Genomic DNA, 26,538 nt, shown 5'->3' on the forward strand with positions numbered 1-26,538 from the left:
ACCTAGAGCCAATTAACATTTTTCTTTCTTTTGTATTGGGCTCTCTACACCGCTGAGATCCTCAGCCCCATTTAAATTCTTTACAGGAGGGAACCCCGACACCCAAGCGCAGATGCATCTCCTCCACGCTGGCAGGCCCTGTGAGCAACCCAACCTGGTGACAGCTGTGTCTCCCGCTACAGCCACAGGGCTGGGCTAGAGCAGCAGGTGTTGACAGGCGGCCGCCTCCTGCGCACGCGCGACCCTAGCCCGCGCGTACCACGCCTGCGCAGACTGTCTGTCATGGCGGCCTCCTGAATCCTACGGCGTGGGATTCGCTTGGGTCTCCAGCCCAGGGTCGTTGTAGGTAAGCGCCCGGTAGAGACGGCGGTACTTGGCAGGACCCAGGGAGCGTCTTGGCTTTGGGAGCCAAGCTTCCACGACCTTAAAGCCTGAACCCTAATTTCATCCCTAGCCTCGGTTTCCCCTTCTCGGATTCCGTACCGAGTGAGGCAATCCCACTTGTGGGATTCGGAAGGGAAGGAGAGGCCGGGTCGGTGACTGCTCCTCAGAGGGCAGGGGTACCCACAAGTCAGAGTGGCCGGCCGGGAAGGGGGGAGGTCCCTGGACCCCCCAGCCCCACCCCCGCGCGTGGCCAGCCTTTTCTCGCACCCCTGGCTCTGGGCGCTCCAGTTTCCTGGCTTTCCCTTACCCGGCTCCTAATTCTTGATTGCTCAGTGGGAGTGCCTCTCATCTAACAGGGAAGAGGGGAGTTCTTTCAACCCCACCATCCCAGCACTCAGGAACAACACTGACCGCAGGCCCTTAAAGAGTTCGTGGGAATCAGGCTCCCTGGTTTTCGAAGAGCATAGAACACCTGCTAGCTCCCCTACAGGAATGAATTTACAGCCGGCAACCTGGGTCTGCGATTTCAGCAGTTCCAGGAGGAACCAGAAACCCCTCCAGCCCTGGCATTCCTTGGTGGAAACTGCATCTGCTATTTCTAAGTAGAGAAAATGACCCAAGGTCTTTCGCCATCTCCCCAGCATCCTCTTCTATAGCCATGATACTAGAGGTATTTATTGTTCTCTGCTGAGCCTGACAGGGGTGCTTGTCTCATTTTATCCTCTCACAGGCCCCAAAATAGACATGGTGCCGCCCCACTCCCTTAAAGGAGCTTCTCCTGACCTAGCCTTCCTTCTTAAGTCGCATTTCCTGGGAAGCCTACTTAGTTTGAAACTTTTAAGTGGAAGAAATTGACTAGGAATTAGCAATAACTTTCTTTCCATCTATATGTAAAACAATTGGTCTTCGTATAATTCCCATTTTCAGAAAGAGAAATGAGCATTCATTTTCTGAGTTGTAATTTTTTATTCCAGCAGAATTGCATCGTAACAATATATTCTTTTATTCATGGTCAGCATTGCCAAAGACAGCAGAGAGGTTTTTAGCCAAAACTCTTTAAACAGAGGCTTGTCCCTCCCCACCAGAACTAGGGGAGCCAGTCTGCCTTGAACCAGTCGGTGGGTTAGGGCTGGACTGTGTTTCCTCTGCCTGCATCTTGTCTGAGTTTTGTTGTCAACAGTTTGGTGACTGAGCGCTTCTTCCATTTCATTCACATAAAATCGGCATCAGTTTGCCTGTCTCCCAGCCCCTGTTCACAGCATGCTTGCTTTGCTGGTTTATCGTGAAGGAAAGAGCTAGCTTGGAGAATAACTTTCTGAGTGGTATCTTTGCCGTTCCCTGGCAGTCGTCTGAATACAGGAGCTCCAGCTGTGGTGATTGGTGCATGAACACTTGTGAATTTGATAGTAAAATTAAATTTTTTTCTGTCTTCCAGTTTGAAAACTTGGAGGTCCCAAAAGGTTTGATAAGACACAGCTAGTACACACCCCAGCCAGATAGGAACTGTGCCTGTAGTCAGCGGTTAAAGGTCAGTTTTAGGTCAAATACTTGAAACCAACCTCTGAGCAAAGAAGTTGCTATTTTACACCTGTTGTGATTGAAGGGATCTGCTCAGCACTTCACCCCCTTCTCTCCCCATCCCCACACCCCTGATGATGGGAATATGACTGGCAGAATAGGCCCAGAGAGCTGAATCAATTTTTCCCAATGTCCATATCCAGGAGGTGGGGGACCAGAGTTTATACCCAGTTGCCTAGCTTCAAAGCCCATCAAACTGGCACTGTTTAGTGCTCTGTGATGAGACAGAACAGTTGGCTGGAAGGAATCCTTTCTGTTTGCAACCATTGTGCCTTGGATATGACTTTCTAAATTCTAACTGTGGTAAATGGTTTTATAGGAACATGTTTCTCAGAGGCAGATAGCAAAAGAATTCAGTAGTTAAATGTCATGCAGCTCCCTCTTAGAGTTTGAGGTAGGGAAACCTAAATAGGTATGTAGGTAGGCAGGCAGGCAGACAGACAGACAGATAGGGAAACCTAGATAGATAGATAATATATTACAAGATAATACATTAGATAGATGATTTTTTTCCTTGCTCATTTTTTTATTAATTTTATTGAGCTAAACATTTTTCTCTGCCCCCCCTTCAGCCCTTTCCCATGGCCCTCATGCTCCCAATTTACTCAGGAGATCTTGTCTTTTTCTACTTCTCATGTAGATTAGATCCATGTATGTCTATGTCTCTTTTAGGGTCTCATTGTTGTCTAGGTTCTCTGGGATTGTGATTTGTAGGCTGATTTTTCTTTGCTTTATGTCTAAAAGCCACTTATGAGTGAGTACATATGATATTTGTCTTTCTTGGTCTGTTTTACCTCACTCAATATGATGTTTTCTAGATCCATCCATTTTCCCACAAATTTCAAGATGCCATTATTTTTTTCTGCTGTGTAGTACTCCATTGTGTAAATGTACCACATTTTCTTTATCCATTCTTCAGTCTAGGGACATTTAGGTTGTTTCTAGGTTCTGGCTATGAAAAACAATGCTGCTATGAATATAGTTGAGCACATGTCCTTGTGGTATGATTGAGCATCCTTTGGATATATACCCAAAAGTGATATTGCTGGGTCTTGAGATAGGTTGTTTCCTAATTTTCTGAGAAATCGCCATACTGATTTCCAAAGCAATGCACTCCCACCAGCAATGAAGGAGTATTCCCTTTACCCCACATCTTCTCCAGCCTAAGTTGTCATAAGTGTTTTTGACCTTGGCCATTCTTCAGGTGTAAGATGGAATTGTGTTGTTGTAGAGTTGTGTTGATTTGCATTTCTCTGACGGCTAAGGATGTTGAGCATTTCCCTAAGTGTCTTTCAGCCATTTTAGATTCCTCTGTTGAGAGTTCTCTATTTAGGTCTTTACTCAATTTTTTTTATTGGATTATTTGTTCTTTTGATGACCAATTTCTTGAGTTCTTTGTATATTTTGGAGATCAGTCCTCTGTCCGATGTGGGTTGATGAAGATCTTTTTCCATTCTGTAGGCTGCCGTTTTGTCTTATTGACTGTGTCCTTTGCTTTACAGAAGCTTTTCAGTTTCAGGAGGTTCCATTTATTAATTGTTTCAGTGTTTGTGCTACAGGTATTATAATTAGGAAGTTATCTCTTGTGCTAATGCGTTCAAGTGTACTTCTCACTTTCTTCTATGAGGTTCAGTGTGGCTGGCTTTATGTTGAGGTCTTTGATCCATTTGGACTTAAGTTTGTCCATGGTGATAGATGGGTCTGTTTTCATTTTTCTACTTGTTGATAACCAGTTATGCTAGCACCATTTGTTAAATATGCTTTCATTTCTTCTATTTGATATTTTTTGTTTCTTTGTCAAAAATCAGGCATTTGTAGGTATGTGGATTAATATCTTATTCTTCGATTCAGTTCCATTGGTCCTCCTGTCTGTTTTTATGTCAATACCAGGCTGTTTTCAGTACTGTAGCTCTGTAGTAGAGTTTGAAATCAGGGATTGTGATGCCTCCAGAAGTTCCTTTGTTGTACAGGATTGTTTTGGATATCCTGGGCTTTTTTCTTTTCCATAGGAAGTTGAGTATTGTTCTTTCAAGGTCTTTGAAGAATTTTGCTGGGATTTTGAATAGCATTGCATTGAATCTGTAGATTGTTTTTGGTAATATTGCCATTTTTACTATGTTAATTCTACCTAACCAAGAGTATGAGAGATCTTTCCACTTTCTGGTGTCTTCTTCAATTTTTTTTCTTCAAAGATTTGAAGTTCTTGTCATATAGGTCTTCCCCTTGTTTGGTTAGAGTTACTCCGAATTTCAAGTTATTTGTGGCTATTACAAAGGGTGATATTTCTCTGATTTCTTTCTCAGTCCATATCATCTATGTAAAGAGGGGCTCCTGATTTTTTTTTTTTAGTTAACTTTGTATCCTGATACATTACTGAAAGTGTTTATGAGTTGTAGAAATTCCTTGGTAGAAATTTTGGGGTCGCTTATGTAAACTATCATATCATCAGCTAATAGTGAGAGTTTGACTTCTTTTCCGGTTTGTATCCTCTTGATCTCCTTCTGTTGTCTTATTGCTCTAGCTAGGACCTCAAGTACTATATTAAATAGATATGGAGAGAGTGGACAACCTTGTCTTGTTTCTGATATCAGTGGGATGGCTGGGAGTTTTTCTCCATTTTGTTTGATGTTGGCTGTTAGCTTGCTGTATATTGCCTTTATTATGTTTAGGGATGTTCCTTGTATCCCTGCTCTCTCCAAGACCTTTATCATGAAGGGATGTTGTATTTTCTTGAGGGCCTTTTCAGCATCTAATGAGATGATCATGTAGTTTTTATTTTGCAGTTTGTTTATATGGTGGATTATGTTGACAGATTTTCATACATTGAATCATCCCTGCATCTCTGGGATGAAGCCAACTTGATCATGTTGGATGATGGTTCTGGTGTGTGATTTGCCAGTATTTTATTGAGTATTTTTGTGTAAATGTTCATGAGTGAGATTGGTCTATTTGGGTATCAGGGTAATTGTAGCCTCATAAAAAGAGTTTGGCAATGTCTTTTCTGTTTCTATTGTGCGGAACAATTTGAGGAGTACTGGTATTAGTTCTTCTTTGAAAATTTTGTAGAATTCTGAGCTGAAACCATCTGGTTCTAGGCTTTTGGGGGGGGTGAGACTTTTGATGACTGTTTCTATTTCTTTAGCAGTTATAGGTCTATTTAATTTGCTTATCTGGTCTTGATTTAATTTTGGTAAGTAATACTTATCCAGAAAGTTGTCCATTTCCTTTAAGTTTTCCATTTTTGTAGTGTACAGGTTTTTGAAATATGACCTGATGATTCTCTGGACTTCCTCTATGTCTGTTGTTATGTCCCCCTTTTCATTTCTGATTTTGTTAATTTGGATACTCTCTCTCTCTCTGCCTTTTAGTTAGTTAGTGTATTATGTTGATTTTCTCAAAGAACCAATTCTTCATCTCATTGATTCTTTGTATTGTTTTCTTTGTTTCTATTTTGTTGATTTCAGCTCTCAATTTGATTATTTCCTGCCATCTAGTTCTCTTGGGTGAGTTTGCGTCTTTTTGTTCTAAAGTTTTTAAATGGTCTGTTAATTCACTGGTGTCATATTTTTCCAGCTTCTTTATGTAGGCATTTAGAGCTATGAACTTTCTTCTTAACACTGTTTTCATTGTGTTCCATAAATTTGGGTATGTTGTTTGGTCATTTTCATTGAATTTTAGGAAGTGTTTAATTTCTTCCTTTATTTCTTCCTTGACCCATTGATGCTTCAGGTGAGGATTGTTTAATTTCTATGTGTTTGTGAGCTTTCTGGAATTAGTGTTGCTGTTGAATTCTAATTTTAAGCCATGGTGATCTGATAAGATACATGTTATTCAATTCTTTTGTATCTCTTGAGGTTTATTTTGTTACCTAGTATGTGGTCAATTTTTGAGAAGGTTCCATGAGGCACTGAGAAGAAGGTATATTCTTTTATGTTTGGATGGAATGCTCTATAGATGTCTGTTAAGTCCATTTGATTCATAACATCTGTTAGTTCCCTTATTTCTCTGTTAATTTTTTTCTTATTGATTTTTTTAAATTTATTTATTTATTAAAGATTTCTGTCTCTTCACCGCCACCGCCTCCCATTTCCCTCCCCCCCCATCAAGTCCCCCTCCCTCCTCAGCCCGAAGAGCAATCAGGGTTCCCTGCCCTGTGGGAAGTCCAAGGAACCCCCACCTCCATCCAGGTCTAGTAAGGTGAGCATCCAAACTGCCTAGGCTCCTACAAAGCCAGTACGTTCAGTAGGATCAGAAACCCATTGCCATTGTTTTTGAGTTCTCAGTAGTCCTCATTGTCCGCTATGTTCAGAGAGTCCGGTTTTATCCCAGGCTTTTTCAGACCCAGGCCAGCTGGCCTTGGTGAGTTCCCAATAGAACATCCCCATTGTCTCAGTGTGTGGGTGCACCCCTTGTGGTCCTGAGTTCCTTGCTTGTGCTCTCTCTCCTTCTGCTCCTGATTTGGACCTTGAGATTTATGTCCGGTGCTCCAATGTGGGTCTCTGTCTCTGTCTCCTTTCATCGCCTGATGAAGGTTAATACTCAGAAGGATGCCTATATATTTTTCTTTGGGTTCTCCTTATTTAGCTTCTCTAGGATCACTAATTATAGGCTCAATGTCCTTGGTTTATGGCTAGAAACCAAATATGAGTGAGTACATCCCATGCTCCTCTTTTTGGGTCTGGCTTACCTCACTCAGGATAGTGTTTTCTATTTTCATCCATTTGCATGCAAAATTCAAGAAGCCCTTGTTTTTTACTGCTGAGTAGTACTCTAATATGTATATATTCCATACTTTCTTCATCCATTCTTCCATTGAAGGGCATCTAGGTTGTTTCCAGGTTCTGGCTATTACAAACAATGCTGCTCTGAACATCGTAGAGCATTCTCTGTTAATTTTTTGTCTAACAGACCTGTCCAATGGTGAGAGGGGAGTGTTGAAGTCTCCCACTATTAGTGTGTGGGATTTAATATATGATTTAAGCTTTTGTAGTGTTTCTTTTACATATGAGGGCGCCCTTGTATTTGGGGCATAGATGTTCAGTATTGAGATTTCCTCTTGATGGAGTTTTCCTCTGACTAATATGAAATATCTTTCTTTGTCTCTCTTGATTGATTTTAGTTTGAAGTCTATTTTGTTAGATATTAGGATAGCTACATCAGCTTGTTTCTTAGGTCCATTTGATTGGAAAAATTTTTCCCAACCCTTTACTCTGAGGCGATGTCTGCCTTTGAGGTTGAGGTGTGTCTTTTGTATGCAGCAGATGGATGGATTCTGTCTTTGTATCCAATCTGTTCACCTGTTTCTTCTTATGGGTGAGTTGAGTCCGTTTACATTAAGGGATATTAATGACCAGTGATTGCCATCTCCTGTTAATTTAGTTTTCATTGTTGGTGATGTTATTTTGTGTGTTTTCCCCTTCTTTGGGATTTGCTGCTGTAAAACCCATCAATTGTCTGTGTTTTTGTTGATGTAACCAACTTCCTTGGGTTGGCGTTTTCCTTCTAGTACTTTGTGTAGGGCTGGATTTGAGGGTAGGTATTGGCTAAATCTGGTTCTGTCATGGAATATCTTGTTTTGTCCTTCTATGGTGATTGAAAATTTTGCTGGTTATAGTAGTCTGGGCTGGCATCCGTGGTCTCTTAAGGTCTGCATAATGTTTAACCATGACCTTCTGGCTTTCATTGTTTCCATTGAGAAGTCAGGTATAATTCTGATAGGTCTGCCTTTATATGTTGCTTGCCCTTTTTCCTTTGCAACTCTTAATATTCTTTCTTTACTCTGTATGTTTTGTGTTTTGATTATTATGTGGCAAGGAGACTTTTCTTTTTTTGATCCAGTCTATTTGTTGTTCTGTAAGCTTCTTGTATCTTCATAGGCATATCTTTCTTTAGGTTGGGAAAGTTTTCTTCTATGATTTTGTTAAATATATTTTCTGTTCTTTTGAGTTGGACGACTTCTATCCCTGTTATTCTTAGATTTTGTCTTTTCATGGTGTCCCCTATTTCCTGGATATTTTGTGTTAAGCTTTTGTTAGATTTAATGTTTTCTTTGACTGATGAGTCTGTTTCCTATTGTATCTTCAGCGCTTGAGATTCTCTCTTTTATTGCTTATATTCTGTTGTTTATGCTTGCATTTGTGGTTCCTGATCATTTTTTCATAATTTCTGTTTCTATAATTCCCTTGGCTTGTGCTTTCTTTATTGTCTCTATTTCAGTTTTCAAATCTTGAATAATTTCTTTCAAATGTTCCAATTTTTTGTTTGTCTTTTTCTCTATTTCTTTGAGAGAATTTTTAATTTCCTCTTTAAGGGCCTCAAACATTCTGTTAAAGTTATTTTTTAGGTCATTTTCTTCTGCTTCATCTATATTTGGTTGTTCTAGTCTTGCTGTTGTAGGGTCACTAGTTTTTATTGGTGTCGTGTTGTTCTTTATGGTGTTGCATGTGTTCTTACCTTGTCTACCCATCTTTTCCACTGATGGTGTAGTTGGGGGCTCTCTGTGACTCTGGTGATCAATCTTCCAGGTGCCAGTAGATCCAAGGCTCAGATGGTTGTCCCTCATGGTGCAGCCATGGCCATAGTTCCAGTCACCCTGTTGGTCACTCCGTGTTCCTGGAGGTCGCTTGGCTCTGCAATACCAGGGGTCATTCAGGCCTGCTCCCACAGAGATTGCTTGTTTGGGGCTCTTTCTGCTGAGGTTGCTGCCTTGGGCCTGCTCTGGCAGAGGTCCTGTCTAAGACCTACTCCCTGAGCGGTTCCGTATTTGCACCCCAGACTGGCAGAGGTCTCTGGTTCTGGCCTATGCCCTCAAGGTCCCAGACTGGCATCTGGACCACAGAGGTCCTGGCTCAAGCCTACACCCTTAGTGGTCCCAGAGTCATTCCTGGACCCACAGATGTCCTGACTCAGGCCTACTTCCTCAGAGGTCCCAGACTCACACCCAGACCCACAGAAGTCTCTGGTTCTGGCCTACTCCCTCATAGTTTGCTCCCTTGTACCTGCTCCGGTGGACTTTGCTGTCTCAGGCCCGCTCTGGTCTAGGTCGTTGGCTCAGTCCTGTTTCTGTAAATGTCCTTGGTTTGGGTTCACTCCTGTGGAAGTCCCTTCTTTGTGCTTGGTCTCACAAAGGTTTCTGGCTCAGGCCTACTCTGTCGGAGGTCCCAGACTCATGCCCGGACCCGCAGAGGTCTCTGGTTCCTGCCTACCATAGATGGTTTCTTAAGTAGATGGTGTCTTTTAGATAGGCAGGTTTATATTATTAGATAGAAGGATATATATTATTAGAGAGATGGTCTCTATTGTTAGGTAGATGGTCTATTATTGTATAGATAGTCTTTCTTATTAGATAAGTGATCCCTATTAGATAGATGGTCTTCATTAGATAGATGGGTATATATTATTAGGTGGTCTCTATTATTGGGAAGATGGTCTGTTTTTATGTATAGGGTCTTCATTATCAAACAGAAGGTCTCATTATTAAATAGATGGTCTTTAGAATTAGATGTATATATTGTTAGATAGGTGGTCTCTACTACTAGATAGATGGTCTCTACTGCTAAGTAGGCAGTCTGTATTATTAAATAGATGATCTTTTCTTAGGTAGATGGTCTCTGTCATTAGATAGATAGGGTGACTATACATGACAAGGTACAGTTTTCCATCAATCCAGGTGATAGATATATGATTGTTTATTATGCTGTTTCCCCAGCTTGCTTTTCTTTGAGACAGGATTTCTCGGTATAGCCTTGGCTGTCCTGGAACTCACCGTATAGACCAGGCTGACCTTGAACTCAGAGATCTGCCCACCTCTGCCTTCCAAGTGCTGAAATTAAAGGTGTGGGCTACCACCCCCTGGCTCCCCGACTTTCTTGACTGAAAAATGCAGGTAGTTACAGACCTGTCATCCCACTAAGATCACAGATTCAGGGCTTGTCTGGACTGCAAAGTCAAGGCCCTCTGTCTCAAAATAGAAAGAGGGCTGGCAATATAGTTCAGTGATGGCGAGCTGGCCTAACTGGTGCAAGGCCATGGGCTCACTCCTCAGCACCACAGATGAGAGAGGAGGGAGGGAGGGGAGGGGAGGGGAGGAAGGAAGGAAGGAAGGAAGGAAGGAAGGAAGGAAGGAAGGGTAAAGGGTCTTGTCCCAGGAAGAGCCTCCCAGGCTCCCCTTGGCCTCCTGGTTAGATGACTCCTGTGTCCCCTCTAGGAGCTACTATTCTGAGGACCTGTTCTTCTCCCCCCTGACACTCCCAGGTACATCCCAGGAATAACATGGGCCAGCCATGGATGAAGTCACCTTCAAAAGTGACACTGTGCTGTCTGATGTCCACCTGTACACCCCCAACCAGAGACACCTCATGGTGCGGCTGAACGGCATGGGGCAGCCAGGTAAGACCCAGGGCTGGTGGAGCAGCGTGGTACCTGGAGAGCTGCTTTATCTTCTCTTTTCCTCCTACTTCTTTGGGGTAAAGACTGGGTTGTTTAGCTGTCATCTATTTTTTTGTATTTTTTTTTAGTTAAAAATTTATTGCAAAGATCTGACAAAAAAAATTCATACACCAAATTTGCCCAGATCCAAAGTCTATACGTTTCAGTGAACTTTTTTTTACAGTTAGCCATTTTTTATATTTCTTTACAAAATAACCATTCTGAAACTGTGGAGCTTCACATAGGATTTTATGGTTTCACTATCAAATGTCCCATTCCCCCCCCCCCCGCACTTATCTTCCACCCAAAACAAAACAACAACAACAACAAAATACGTGGTACAATTTAAACTAGAACACCAACAAGCTTTGTTTTCTTTAGTGAATCAAGTTCCTTAACCTCCATTCAGCGTGTCACTTAAGTGTTCTTCACTGAGCACATGCCTGTGCTTTCCTGAGAACCTGCTGAGTATCACATCCTGACCTAACACAGAAATGCAGAAGTGCGTGAGCCCACAGTCTGTGCAGGGAAGATGCAGAGGCTGTATGTGACTATAGGCCCCAGACAGTCACCTTCATCTTGTGCCTGGCTGCTCTGTTCCCTTCCTCCTCGACTTTCATTTCTTCTCTGCACAGCCTTGCTGGCTTCTCATCCTGCATCCAGCCATAGCTTTAAAAATGCAAACCCAGCCATAGCATTGCCCTAACTTGGATTCTTCCTTGGTCCCCCATGGCTCCAATGAACATGGGGTGTTCTACTGAGCTTGTGGACCTTAGCCAGGGTGCCTAGCCTAGTCATCCCTGCCTGCTTGATCACCTTCACCTCTCTCCGTCCCTCAAATTCTGCACCACCTTCCTCCTCCTCAGCCCTGACTCCTGGCGTGCCTTTGTAGGCCCCACAGCCGCCTTCCCTAATCATTTACTCTGCATTCATTCATTGTGTGCTGTGCTTATTAATCGCTGTCCCAGTTTGGATAACACAGTATACCAGGCACTGGCAAACTGCAGCCTTTGTGGCCAAACCTGGCCCTGCTCTGTTTTTATAAATAATGTTCTGTTGAAACGCCACCAGGCCTGCATGTTGGTGGTGTGTTTTTATGACTACAGATAGTTGGGTAGTTGCAGTAGAGATCATATGGCTCAAAGAGCCTATGATATTTGCTTCTTGACCTGTAGAAAAGATTTGCTGGCCCCAGCCGTACATGGCTGCCACTGTGTGTCACAGTCTGCAATTATCTTGTTTACTTTGATGCACCCTAAGATGCCGCTTACTATTTTGTATGCCCAGCACCTAAAAGTCAGTCTGTTTGTTGAGTGAGTGGGTAGGTGGAAAAATGAATAAATGGATAGATGAGATGAATAAGTAAATATATGGGTAGATGACTAGGTGATGAGTGAGTGGATGGATAGATGATGGATGGATGATGGATGGATGAATACGTGAGTGAGTGGTAGATGGATGCTTAAAACTTGGTATAGGATATGATACTGTAGGAGCCTGAAGGAGGGTCAGCTGACTGAGCACTAAAAGCTGGGAGGGATCTGTCTGAGGAGCTAAGGAAGGCATCCCAGGAAGAGGAAACAGCTGCACAAAGGCAGCGAGAACTGCCATCAGGTCTTCCCGTTGTCCCCTGCTCCTCAATGATGTTCATAGTTATTTTCCTGGAAGAAGGCGAGCCATTCCTAATGTAAAATCAGTGAGGGAACTGAGGTAGAAAGGCCTGGGGACTCTGAGCCAATCTGTGCTCACTGGTGTTCGTCTTGACTGGCTTGCAGCAGATGCCATTGTTCCTGGAATACAAGCTTGGAAACAGGCTCAGAGCAAACAGGAGCCTGACCCAGCCTAGCACTAACCATCTGAAGTCCTCATTCTTTGGTCTCTGGCACACCTCTCCGGCACATGTACTCTTGCTGAAATCCCTCTCAGTGACTTTCTGGCCATCGGTGGTGAGGAATAGTCCGTGTTCTTGCCCTGCCCTCCTGAGGAAGCTGCTGAAGCCCCAGGCAGCCAGGGTTTGTATCTTGCCTTGGCTACTTAACCAGCTTCACCCTCTGAGGCTCAGTGTCTATGTGTATGACACGAGCTGGTATTCTATCTCCATGGTGACTCTACAGTTAATCACATGACACAGGCCAGGTGCCTGCACAGACACTCACCAGATGGTCACTGCTGAGTCCAAGCAGCCCCTGCTGTTGCTTAGTCTGTGCACCCGTCCTGGCCTTTAAAAGCATCTCTGGTTGCAGGGTGTGTGGCACGGTTAGTAGAGTGCTTGCTTAGCACACACACAGCCCTAAGTTTGAACCCCAGCACCACATTAAACTGGGCATGATGGTGCTTGTGTAGGATCCAAACACTGGGTGGTAAAATCGGGAATTCCAGAATTTGAGACTCACGTTGGACTACATAATGAGTTTGAGGCTAGCTTGGGCCACAAGGTACTCTGTCTCAAAGAAAAAACAAAGCATCTCCAGTTAGCAGTCTGACTTCTCAAGAAGAGGAATCAGGTGAGAGCCCTTGGCGTTGCTCACTTTGTCTTTGTCTCGCTTGCAGTCTTCCTGTCCCAGTTCAAGCTCCTGTGGAGTCGGGACTCTTGCACAGACTCAGGGCCTGAGGACAGTGGTCCCAGAGATGTCTCCACACAGGAGACATCTCCTGCCGGGTCAGGAAGTGGCCACAGTCATGAGGATTTGTCCCTCCAGGCTGGGGATGACATCGCCATCCAAGAAGGGTTGAGTGTTCCCCTGGACGAGGATGGGGATCTGGATGTGGTGCGAAGACCACGGACTGCTTCTGATCCCGACCAAGCAGAGCCTGCAAGAGACAAGGTACATCCTATGATTCTACCTCAGGAGGAAGATGACTTCGTGGGAGATGGAGCACAAGAGAGCTGCCCCCATAGCATCATCAAAATCGGTAAATAAAGGTCTTGTTCTCTGGCCACCAAGGCAATGTCACAGTGCCTATAGGTCACAGTACAGATGTGGGTGTTGTCAGCTCTGGGTTCAGAGTGGCCCCAGTGAGCTGGGAATAGGCAATGCCGCAGCCAGCAGAGTCTGCTCCAGACCTTAGGTCTTCTCTTGCCCTGGGGATGGAGTCCAGATGGTAGCTTAGTAAGTTAAGATGACGTGGTCCCCACTCACCTCCCACCACCATTGACCCTTACAGCCCCAGACTTTTACATGTGCTCCTCCCCTCTGGGTCTCTGCTGGGCTGCACTTTCGTGCTTGGGTGCTTACTACCAACCTCTACTTCTAGCACATTCCAAAGGGCCCAGGTCCCAGCTCAGGTACCACTTCCTCCAGAAAGCTCTGCTCCTGCCTCCTACTCCCCTGTTCTCTAACACAGTGCACAGGAGTGGGGGTCCAGACAGAGTCTGTGGGATGCTTGATTGGGCTCAGTGGAAACTGGAAGCCATAGGAAGTGGAAGAGAGAGGGCTGTCAGGTGACAGCAGCCTGGAGCGGGCCAGTCAGATGGGCAGGAAGCTGGCAGTGGTGGACAGTGAGAAGGAGAGCTAATAAGGTTCAATTGAGGGGTTTTGACAGACACTCAGAGACAACACTGTGAGTCCTGCTGCCTGGGCTCAACAGGCAGAGCAAGGGTCTAAGGACCCCAGGTATTGTGTGGCACTATTTCTAGGAAGACATGAATAAATGTCTACTCATCCCAGATAGGAAACTAAAGACAATGACAGAGCAAAGTAAGGATGCCATCAAAGTCTAACTTAGTGAACCAATGAGTTTATAGAGTTTGTTCAAGAGTGGGTGAGGGGTTACTACAGGAGCAGAAATGACTACAGACAGCTGCAGCATGGAAGCCCATCCCACCACAGGTGCTGGCTCGCCCAAACTGCAACCCTGGAGCTCGCTGCACAGGACAGAATGTGTGCTGTTTACTCGAGTGACAGCTGCCCGCCACCCCTTGGTCTAGCGTACCCCCTTTAACCTTTATTGTTTTATATCCGCTGTCTAATGCTTATTGCCTCTGCTATTCCTGGGGCCACCAGGAATCAAGGCACACTTACTCCCAGAATCCACCAAAACCCAAATATTTTTGACATGAACAGAAGACTAGCAAGTCTACAATTTGACATGGGTCCTTTCAGCCCCCTGATTCTAGTTTGCTTTCCATTGCCGACAAACACCATGAGCAAGAGCAGCTCAGGACAGAGAGGCTTTGTTTGGCTTCTGTGTCTGATTGCGGTCCTTCACTGAGGGAAATCACGGCAGGAACCATGGAGGACCCTGCTTATTTGGCTGCCTTTCTTGATTGTCTATAGACATGGTAAAACCCAGCCACAATAGGCAGCACTCCCCATAGGGGAACCAACCATTAAGTATAATTCCTCCATAGTCTGCGTCAGGCACTGCTGCAGGTTCCTGTCTTAGATGCCTACCCTGCCTCCCCCTCTTGATGGCCTGCCACAACAGAGACAGTATACTGCAGTGTTTCTTTTTCTCCTTTGTCTCATGTTACCATTCCTTCCGACCATCAGAATTTTGTTGAGATATTTTGGAATTCAGAGTGTATACCAACCATCACTCTTCTCATAAACTCTCCCCCTCCCCCCCCGACAGAGTCCTCCGTGTAACAGCTCTGGCTGTCCTGGAACTTGCTTTGTAGACTAGGCTGGCCTCGAACTCACAGAGATCCACCTACCTCTGCCTTCCAAGTACTGGGATTAAAGGGTGTGTGCCACCACCACCTGGCTTCTCATGAATTTCAGAAAAAGAAAAAAAGAAATAAATTGAAACTTACTGTGTTAGCTTCTGGTGCAGTTGTAAGTATAAGAAAGCATTTTTGGAAGTAGCTGTAATTAGCATGTAAATCTATTTTAGTTTTAAAATGGCAGTTCATATAGTATGATACATGTGTGGGCTTTAACTGGGTTTAGACCTGATGTGTCCCCTGGTCCTGGGCCACAGGGCAGTCATCCTGTGACCTTAAAGGGGAATGGACCACATACCTGGCCTCAGTGATGCTCCCACTTGGCAGCATAGTCCATGCCTCTGCTTCTCTTTTGGTCATTTAACTCTGCCATTCATCCAGCCAGGCTGGCAGACTGCCACATTACCCTCCCTCTGTCTTCTGTCTAGTTCCATTTCACCATGGATGTTTCTCTCTCGATTTCTGTCCTGTCCAGAGCATACCATGGCCACACCCCTGGAGGATGTAGGCAAGCAGGTGGGTAAGCCCTGTCCACTTGCTGTGGCCCCTGAGGGTCTCTCTCTCTCCAGAGCCTCAAGTCACCTGTGGTTCTGTGTCCTCTCTGTTGCAGGTGTGGCGGGGCGCCCTGTTCCTGGCCGACTATATCCTGTTCCGAAGGGACCTCTTCCAGGGATGCACTGCGCTGGAGCTTGGGGCGGGCACAGGACTTGCCAGCATCGTGGCTGCCACCATGGCACACACCGTTTATTGTACAGGCAATGACTCTGGCTGGATAAGGGACCGGTGGGCTCCATACTGTGTACCATCTGTAAAACTGAACGAGGTCACCAGGAGCTGGAAACTGATGCTTCTCAGTCCCCCAACTTCCCCTGGTTCTTGCCGTCCTCCCTTTTTTTGTCCAAATGGCCCTTAACACCCGGCCACCACAGTGTCACCCTATAGCCACAAGACCACTGGGCATGCAGTGTGGGTGTCCTTTCTCTAGTCACCATCGAGAGAGAGCAAACATCCCAAGAAACCCCCAAGCTGTCCTCTTCATAGGCATCACACACTTAGTTTATCATTGGTATCTGATGATAGAAACAGGGCTTGTTCTTAGGATAGAGTATAAAACAGAAAATGAAAATCACTCATGTTACCATCCCAGCGTGGCTCCGCAGTTTGCAGTGTATTAGACACTGCTGCGGGCACACGCACTTCCAGAGCACAGGCAGCAAGCCCTGACCCCACACACATGTGGATATGCATGTGGACGCATTTATGTCACAGTCTATAGTCTTTTGTAATTACCTTTCTTCTTTTCTTTTTTATTTTTTTTTAAGGTTTTTGGGTTTTTTTTTTTTTCCAAGACAGGGTTTCTCTGTGTAGCTCTGGCTGTCCCGGAACTTGCTCTTGTAGACCAGGCTGGCCTCAAACTCACAAAGATCCTCCTGCCTGTGCCTCCCAGTTGCAGGGATTAAAGGTGTGCGCCACCACTGCCGGGCTTAATTTATTATCTTTTTACTCTTACATGTTTTCCTCTTTTTAAGTTTTTTGTTTGTTTATTTGTCTTTTGACTTTTGAGGCAGTCTCACTATGTTTCCAAGTTGACCTGAAACTCTTCTGCCTCTGCCTCCCAAAGTGCTGGAATAAAGGTGTGCTCCATCATGCCCAACTTACATTATGTACACTGGAGTATCTGCATATGAGGGGGGCAGGTGCCCTCAGAGGGCATCAGAGCCCCTGGAACTGGAATTGCATTTGATTGTGAGCCATCATATATGGGTGCTGAGAACCAAACTTGAGTCCTCCGCAAGAATAGTGTGGTGGGCTGGAGAGATGGCTCAGAGGTTGAGAGCACTGACTGCTCTTCAGAGGACTCAGGTTCAATTCCCAGCACCGACATGGCAACTCACAACTGTAATTCCAAAATCTGACATCCTCACACAGACATATATGCAGACAAAACACAATGCACATAAAATATAAATAAATAAACCTAAAAAAAGAAAGAACAGTGTGGCATTTCAACCTTGGAGCCATCTTTCCATCACCTTTTAGTGCATACTCTTAAGGAATAACTGAAATCTCTGTAAATAGTCACTATATACTATGAGTATGAATATAGTATAAATAGTTACTATATACTATGAGCATGAACGTAGTACAGTTACTATACACTAAGATTATGAATATAGTATAGTCACTATATACTATGAGTATGAATATAGTATAAATAGTTACTATATACTATGAGTATGAACATAATGCAGTTACTATACACTAAGTATGAATATAGTATAAATAGTCACTATATACTATGAGTATAAATACGAATATATGAATATGAACATAGTACAGTTACTATATACTATGAGTATGAATATAATATAAATAGTTACTATATTATGAGTATGAACATAATATAATTACTATATACTGAGTATGAGTAGAGTATAAATAGTTACTCTATACTAGGAATATGAACATAGTGCAGTTATACACTATAAGTATAAATAGAGCATAAGTAGTTACTATATACTATGAGTATGAACATAGTATAGTTACTATACACTAAAGTATGAATAGAGCATAAGTAGCTACTATATACTATGTGAGTGCACACACTCATACACACATAGAGCCAAAATCTTGAGAAATATTTCTTCAAGGACATGCTCCTGTGTCCTTAAGAATTATTCTGAGTGTGACTTTTAATAGCCAGAGCATTTTTATCATTTTGTTTAGCCCTCCCCAGGATCTAATCGCCCTCTGCTTTCTCACATTTGGCAGCTGCAGCCATGAGCACCTTTGTGTCTCATCTGGTAATTACAGTGATGAGCTGATCCTATGTGTGGCAAACTGATTACTGTTTTAACATTTAAATTTGAAATTACATCAGACTCGCACGGAAGTTCCTAAAATAATCCAGAACTTGTCATCCAGCTTCCTTCATCCAGCTTCCAGAGATGCTAACACCTTAAATGACCATAGCTCAACAGTCCGTGGGTAACGATGGAGAGGAGGATCTTAACAGCCCATGTGTCATGGTGTCCCCTTCTGTCATTCTAGATGTCGGCACGGACCTCCTGGCCATGTGCCAACGAAATGTTGCCCTCAACAGTCATCTGACTGCCACTGGAGGTGAGGGCCAGAATTGGGTGGGGGGAGGGTTGGGGGCAGGCAACACTGTCACCCAGTGGCACAGTATTGGGGTGGCTTTCCTTTGCACCAGATGAAGGGAAGGTGCAGCTGTTTCCTTGGAACATAGATGGCCTGGCCTTGGGCATAGTGAAGCCCACCTGACATCCTCAGGCTGACAGACAGATTCGTGCCCTCCTCCATGCATTTGGCTTGTCCCGTTTATGACACCCTAATCACAGTCTTGAGTCCTCTGCTGACCTTCCAGCCCCTGTCTCCAGGGGTGGGCCGGGATTGATAGATGTTTATATCCCCTGTGTCTAAAGTCACCGGCACTGAGCACTGAGAGCATGTGGGGAGAGGGGGCTGACAGAAGAACTGGGGAAGATAGCTACCTGTAGATGGTGAGAATTATGGGAGAGTCGGGTGCTTTTCCCCACTTGTGTTCAGTTCGGCAGTTCTGTCTGCTTTTTTGCAGATGGCGTGATTAAGGTCAAGGAGCTGGACTGGCTGAAAGACAACCTCTGTACAGGTATGTGCCTCCTGCAGCGTCACCTCGGTTCAGTGTCTCCTCTGTGGTGCCCAGAGGTCTCAGCTCTGTGGCCTAAGTGAGCCACGAGTAGGGCCGCCTCCACGGTTGCACATCTTCTGGAGGGTTCCCTCCACCGGCTTCTGACTGCATGCCGCTCTCGTACCTCCTCTGGGTCACGGGGTAGAGGGGTGGTTAGTGGAGACTAGCGCTCAAGATGCCAGGCTGTGATCCCAGGTCTGTGACCTCTGGATCTTAACTGCTTTCCAGAAAGCCCAGTGAATGGGTGGCTGGGAGAGTTTAGATTTGTTTTTCCTGTCAATGAGGAAGCTTTGTCACCTCCCCAGCACTCTGCTCTGAGTCCTTGACTCTTGACCTTCCCAGCCATCTTCTGAGAAAGGTCTTAATAGCCTTTCTGTAAACACAAAAACTGAAAGCAGAGTGATGTGACCTCTCTCATGGTCTCATGGTCAATTTGGGTGGTGGTAGACAGATAATGTTCTCACAGAGCTCCTGACCAAGTGCCAAGCAAGGACAGAGCCCACTTGCCCCTCATTGGTGGGAAGGGTGGCCTTTAACTGTGTGGCTGTCCCTAAGGTGCAAGACATCCTGTCTCCAGCCCCATATCTCTCTCTCTCTCTCTCTCTCTCTCTCTCTCTCTCTTCTTTCTTTCCTTCTTTCTTTTTTTTTTCCTCATTAGGGAGCAGTGGCAGTCCAGAAACTCAATATATAGATAATAGACCAGGCTGGCCTTGAACTCACAAAGGCCTGCCTGCCTCTGCCTCCTGAGTACTGGAATTACCAGGGTGTACCACCACACCCAGCTCGGCCTTGTCTCTTGTCCTGTCCTGAAGCTTCCTTTGATCAGTTTTCAGTTAAAACTAGTGGCCACCAGAGGAAGGAATGGCCGCTCAGTCTTCTCTTCTTTGCTAGATCCCAAAGTTCCCTTCAGCTGGTCGGAGGAGGACATCAATGACTTGTACGATCACACCACTGTGCTGTTTGCAGCTGAAGGTGAGTGGTTCTCTGTCAACCTGTGACATACAGTATCCCCTCCTGCAGAGGGCACAAACTCCTTGTGCTCACAGATAAGCAGTAGGGAAACCAGGAATGTTAAACATGCAGGGCTAGCTCCTCAACAGAGAGCCATAAACCTGATTTCTGCCCAGAAACCTGGAAGTGGATACAGTTAACAGCCTGCTGATCTGTGCTGTCTGTGGGCCAGACCACACCCGAATCCCCCAAACTGTTGTGTTTACCCCTGGCTCTTGCTTCCTAGACCCTTATCTTGAGCTTCGTTTCTCAGTCCGTAGAACCCATCTGCAGAGGTGATGTCACATGTCCAGACCTCCCCTGGGCTCCTAAGCTGTAGAGCCGTTCTCCTGACGTACTTTTCACATGCACTTTGCAAAGGTTTCGATGTGTTCACTCCTTAAGCTTCATTGTGATGACTGTCTCCAGGAAACCTTTTCTCAAAGTTGTACTGGGCTTAAATATGTCTAAAGTAACCTGCCCACGGTCAGACTCAAGGATATGAACCAATGCTGGCTACTGAGTTGTGTGGAAATGGATTTCCTTCCTGCCTCATACGGATGTTACTTTGCCAGTCCTGGTGTTTGAAGAGACCCCCCCCTCCAAATCCTCACCTGCTCTGAATGATTTCTTCAGAGAGATGTTAAATTAGTATCTGAAAGGCACCAGCAGCTCTAAGCACTCAGCTTCATCTTGATAAATAAGATGGGAGCTACTCATAGATGAACAGTGGCCAGCTGTCTTCCCCCAAAGTCGCCACCCCACCTTACCAAGCTCCTGTTTTGTGCAACTGTCAGTCCACAGCAGAACTGACAAAGACCTGTCTTCAGATAATTGCCCGATGTCAAGCAGTAGAGATGACTATAGGCTCAGGTGCACGCTCAGTGCTCACACAGTACATGTAAACAATGCTGGAGAAGTCAAATAATCCTCCTTGTCCTTGCGAAGGTCTCAGCAAACACCGCCCACTTGAGGAGGCTGACTGATTTGCTGTGATCTGCCGTGTGGAACATTAATGGCTCTTGCTGTGAGAGACTGCAGCTAGGAGGTAGAGAACTAGTCTCCCGACACTCTTAGAGCCATCTGTGAAGCTCCTTTCCAGAACATTCCTCCACAGCTGCTACTGTGTGGGCAGTAACCTCTGAAGGCAGACCTTTTCCCCACACCTTCTTTCCCTAGTGTTCTACGATGATGACTTAACCGACGCCCTGTTTAACACGCTCTCCCGACTCGTCCACAGACTGAGAAATGCCTGCACCGCCATCCTGTCAGTGGAGAAAAGGTGAGCTCTGCTGCCCCAGCTGCACCCTCACCGTGGGGTCCCTGCACCTGTGCCCGCTGTGTGCTGGGTCGGGCACACCCTCATATTACCCCATATCTGTGCCCGCTGTGTGCTGGGCTGGGCACACCCTCATATCACCCCATATCTGTGCCCGCTGTGTGCTGGGCTGGGCTGGGCACACCTTCATATCACCCCGTATCTGTGCCCGCTGTGTGCTGGGCTGGGCACACCCTCATATCACCCTGCACCTGTGCCCGCTGTGTGCTGGGCTGGGCACACCCTCATATCACCCCATATCTGTGCCCGCTGTGTGCTGGGCTGGGCACACCTTCATATCACCCCGTATCTGTGCCCGCTGTGTGCTGGGCTGGGCACACCTTCATATCACCCCGTATCTGTGCCCGCTGTGTGCTGGGCTGGGCTGGGCACACCTTCATATCACCCCGTATCTGTGCCCGCTGTGTGCTGGGCTGGGCACACCTTCATATCACCCCGTATCTGTGCCCGCTGTGTGCTGGGCTGGGCTGGGCACACCTTCATATCACCCCATATCTGTGCCCGCTGTGTGCGGGGCTGGGCACACCCTCATATCATCCTGCACCTGTGCCCGCTGTGTGCTGGGCTGGGCACACCCTCATATCACCCTGCACCCGTGCCCGCTGTGTGCGGGGCTGGGCACACCTTCATATCATCCTGCACCCGTGCCCGCTGTGTGCTGGGCTGGGCACACCTTCATATCACCCCGTATCTGTGCCCGCTGTGTGCGGGGCTGGGCTGGGCACACCTTCATATCACCCCGTATCTGTGCCCGCTGTGTGCGGGGCTGGGCACACCCTCATATCACCCTGCACCCGTGCCCGCTGTGTGCGGGGCTGGACACACCCTCATATCACCCCATATCTGTGCCCGCTGTGTGCGGGGCTGGGCACACCCTCATATCACCCCATATCTGTGCCCGCTGTGTGCGGGGCTGGGCACACCCTCATATCACCCCGTATCTGTGCCCGCTGTGTGCGGGGCTGGGCACACCCTCATATCATCCTGCACCTGTGCCCGCTGTGTGCGGGGCTGGGCACACCCTCATGTCACCCTGCACCTGTGCCCGCTGTGTGCGGGGCTGGGCACACCTTCATATCACCCCGTATCTGTGCCCGCTGTGTGCTGGGCTGGGCACACCTTCATATCACCCCGTATCTGTGCCCGCTGTGTGCTGGGCTGGGCTGGGCACACCTTCATATCACCCCGTATCTGTGCCCGCTGTGTGCTGGGCTGGGCACACCTTCATATCACCCCGTATCTGTGCCCGCTGTGTGCTGGGCTGGGCTGGGCACACCTTCATATCACCCCATATCTGTGCCCGCTGTGTGCGGGGCTGGGCACACCCTCATATCATCCTGCACCTGTGCCCGCTGTGTGCTGGGCTGGGCACACCCTCATATCACCCTGCACCCGTGCCCGCTGTGTGCGGGGCTGGGCACACCTTCATATCATCCTGCACCCGTGCCCGCTGTGTGCTGGGCTGGGCACACCTTCATATCACCCCGTATCTGTGCCCGCTGTGTGCGGGGCTGGGCTGGGCACACCTTCATATCACCCCGTATCTGTGCCCGCTGTGTGCGGGGCTGGGCACACCCTCATATCACCCTGCACCCGTGCCCGCTGTGTGCGGGGCTGGACACACCCTCATATCACCCCATATCTGTGCCCGCTGTGTGCGGGGCTGGGCACACCCTCATATCACCCCATATCTGTGCCCGCTGTGTGCGGGGCTGGGCACACCCTCATATCACCCCGTATCTGTGCCCGCTGTGTGCGGGGCTGGGCACACCCTCATATCATCCTGCACCTGTGCCCGCTGTGTGCTGGGTCAGGCACACCCTCATATCACCCTGCACCCGTGCCCGCTGTGTGCTGGGCTGGGCACACCTTCATGTCACCCTGCACCTGTGCCCGCTGTGTGCGGGGCTGGGCTGGGCACACCCTCATATCATCCCTCCTTTAGTCTGTGCTAAACTTCTGCCAGACACGGCCAGCATGACCCCATTTTCACATGGAGAGATGCTAGGGTGCTGTCTCCAAGCCACAGTGAGGTAGTGCCAGATGAGGACCTGCCTGAAACCAGGCCCCTTACCACTTGCCCCACTTCCTGTCATTTCCACATACTAAGGCCGTTATTGTCAAGACCTGCTATTAGTATCACTTACACTTGGTTTTTCTGTGTTCCTGTGTCTTCAATAAAACTTAAAAATGAGAAAAAATGAAACGGTTAGTAAAAATAGGAATGAAAGAATTTCTTTGTGGAAGCCACATGTCCCCTCGTATTGTCTTTGTGCCCTCTGCTAGGACCTCTGCAGAATATCTCTGTTTCAGCTCTGCCTCTTCCACACCAGTAACACCGGCTTCCTCCTTCACACAGTGTCCCATAAAAGCAAGGGCCCATCCTTTGTTCCTCCCTCCATAGACTGTGAACAAGAGACTTAGGGCAGGCAGGAAAAGCTGAGTTCTGTAAATGATATTTTAGAGTTATTGTGTGCCTGGGCATAGTGGCTCACAGCTGTAATCCCAGCACTTGGGAGATGGTTGCAGAAGGATCAGAACTCAAGGCCAGCTTTGGCTACATAGCAAACCTGGGCTACCATGATACCATACCCTGTCTCAAACAAACACAAATAACAACAACAAAAAAAGGTTATTAATTTTATTTTGAGGAAAGCATCGTTATCTTTTCCAGATATGTGCAGATGTGTTTGCTGGAGAAATGCTGGGATGTCTGCTATTTGCTTGTTGATGAGGAAGGTGGTTGAGATTCTGGAAAGACAAGGTGGCTAAGAGTTGGTGGTGGCAGAAGCTGGCCGATGGCTTCAAAGTAATTTCCTATCTAGTTCTTGCTTATTTGGGTGTTTGAAATTTTTTACAATAAAAAATTTGGAAAGAAGAAGGGGTTGTGGAGATAGCTTAACATGTGAAGCCCTTACTAGACAAGATGAGCATCCCCAGCACTCAGGAAAGTGCCAACTAGGTGTGATGGCCTCCAGATCACAAACCCAGGGCCAAGTGAGAGAGACCTTGTCTCAGCATACAAGGTAGAAAAAAATGTCAGCCTCTGGCCTTCACATTTACACATATACACACAACACACACAAACATAAAAACACTGCTGCATACACGTGCAAAAAGAAAAGGAGACGGTGAACAGTTTGATTCAAGGTAAATCATTTTACAGATTCCCTGTTCCACAGCCTCTCACTGGCCCTTCCCGTAGATAATACGCACAACACCCAGCCAGCAAATCTGCCTTGGAATCTGTTTGCAACAATTCAAGATGTGTATCTGCCTTTCCAGGGTGTTGTCTTGGCAGGTGACCTCAGCTCCCTATGGCCACATCTGAGAGTAGAGACAATAGCCCTTCCAGAAAACCTGGCTTCCATGCAGGAATTCCTCTGGAGGAATTTGCTCAAAGGCTGGTGCAGAATAGACACTAAATCCAGACTCGCCAGGCACCAAGTGGGAAGCAAGCTGTGAGGCTGCAGCAGAGCCCTTCCTTTTGTGATGAGTGTGTTGCCGCTGCTCAATCCACAGGTTCAACTTCACACTGAGACACTTGGACGTTACATGTGAAGCCTACGATCACTTCCGTGCCTCTCTGGACTCCCTGGAGAAGCTGGCTGATGGCAGACTGCGCTTCATGGTGGAGCCTGTGGAAGCCTCCTTCCCGCAGCTGCTCATCTACGAGCGCATCCGGCAGCTGGTAGATGCAGCCCCATGAGGGTGGTGGGTAACCAAGCACTGGGCCAGCTTGACTGTCCCTTCCATGGTCTCCCAGGAGAGGCTGCAGGTTTAACATGGTCTGTGATCCCTGAGCCAGCCCATTCTCAGCAGTCACCCAGCCAGAGCAGTTCTGTGGCTTCTCATGTTCTTTCTCTGTAGGCAACTAAGACTCCAGAGGAAGCTAGAGGGCAGGCGTCGGTTACTTTCCTCCTTGCTGAGGTAAAGTGTATGACCAAAGCATCATCAGGAGGAAGGTTTCTCCTGGGTCACATTTCAAGAGGGTTCAGCTACCATGTAAGGGACAACTAGGCTAGGAAACAGTGAACAGGAAGTGGGGCCAGCCTGCCCACTTCCTCTTCCTCCTCAAGGTTTCACACCCTTCCTGACCAGTGCCTCCAGGTGGGGACCAAGGATTCACACCCAAGATCCTGTAGGAGACATTCCAAATTCAAGCCCTAACAAAGCAGAAGGTCATTTGGGGAGCAGTAAATCGGAGGAAGGTTCTGGGAGTTCTGCAGGTGGAAAGGCAGGCCCAGGTGGTGCCTGATGAGAGCATGGCAGGAAGAGAGGCTTGGATTTGGTCCCTATTTGAGGGAAGTCATAACCGCGGGAGTGTGAGTCAGCTGGTCACGTACACCCACAGTCAGAAAGCAGAGAGGTGAATGCAGTGTTCAGCTGGCTTCCTCCTTTTTAAGTCAAGGGCCCCAGCCCATGGTACAGTGCCACCCACATTTAGGATGGGTCTTCCTACCTTAACTAACCCAGTCCAGAAACTCCACCACAGATATGCGCAGAGGTTTGTCCCCCAGGTGATTCTAGATCCTGTCAACTGACAGCGTTAACCATCTTATTAATGGCTGCATCTGCTCTGTGGAGCTGCTGCTGCTTCTCTGGCCAGTCACGGAGGCTCACACCAGGCCCTTGATCATCCTCCTGCAGTTGTAACCACACACCTTTTGTCCACTGCCTCAGTTAATGCACCAGCCAGGAACTGGCAGATCTGGGACGCCATCTTTAGCCAAGGAACCTGCTATTACGGCTTTTAAACCCAGCACTTAGAGTAAATTTCAAAACTCAAAATTACCCTGAAAATTACCAGGAGCTGGATTCACAGAAGTCCATCCGGCATCTTTTGTTCTCTTTGCCTTATGGGTGTGGAGATCAGGCCTCATTCTCAGGAGAGAGGAAAGCAGGGGCAGAGGGAAGGGCCCATCTTTCTCGTGCCTCCTCCTTTCTTCTCAGGAAATGGAGCTGCAGAGCACAGTAGTTAAGGTCCCCAAAATGGCAAGACTATGGCCACTTGCTGCTATTCCTTCAGTCCCTGTGACCATGTGACATACCAGTATCCCTTCAACTAGTTCTAGACTTGGTCTACACAGCCACCATGTAAAGGCCAGAGCCTCAAGGACAGGAAGGGGCCCCCATCCCTGGTTCTGTTTTGTGAGTCCTCAGACGCTGTCATCTCTGTGTTGCAGGAGCTCTGGAAGATCAGAGTGGAACCAGCAGCATGAGCCACCTCCGAAAGGCGTGACCTATTGACTGTCACTTAATATGCTTCCAATAAAAACAAACCCTCGTGTACTGAGATGCTGTCATTTTAAACACAGAGAGTGGCCCTTGCATGAACCAAGCTGATTTCCTAGGATCCATCACTACCTGCAGCAATAGCCCCAAAATATTGTTGCTCAGAGTGTGGTAGCTTTGGCTGTCTCATGCCTGTCACACAGCTCCCAAGTGCTCCCGAGCCACTTG

At 46.9% G+C, this 26,538-nt stretch overlaps 1 protein-coding gene across 2 annotated transcripts; it reads left to right on the forward strand.

The window, feature by feature from the left end:
- Positions 1-228: 228 nt before the first annotated feature.
- Mettl22 (methyltransferase like 22) lies at positions 229-26,538 on the forward strand. Of its 2 annotated transcripts, XM_041676672.1 has the most exons (11): positions 229-346; positions 10,216-10,350; positions 12,940-13,302; positions 15,531-15,571; positions 15,666-15,810; positions 18,107-18,178; positions 18,654-18,707; positions 19,638-19,718; positions 20,916-21,018; positions 24,598-24,766; positions 26,262-26,524. In XM_041676672.1, exons 2-11 carry the CDS (start codon positions 10,245-10,247, stop codon positions 26,295-26,297), a joined length of 1,170 nt encoding a protein of 389 aa, XP_041532606.1. In that variant the 5' UTR covers positions 229-346; positions 10,216-10,244; the 3' UTR covers positions 26,298-26,524. The 2 variants fall into 2 exon arrangements, with proteins under 2 accessions (XP_041532606.1, XP_041532607.1); XM_041676673.1 differs by lacking the exons at positions 15,531-15,571; positions 15,666-15,810 and having other exon boundaries at positions 26,262-26,538.

Source organism: Microtus oregoni, unplaced genomic scaffold (genome assembly GCF_018167655.1).
Source record: "Microtus oregoni isolate MIOR12 unplaced genomic scaffold, Mior012 000027F_ref0000203, whole genome shotgun sequence".
Lineage (NCBI taxonomy): Eukaryota > Metazoa > Chordata > Mammalia > Rodentia > Cricetidae > Microtus > Microtus oregoni.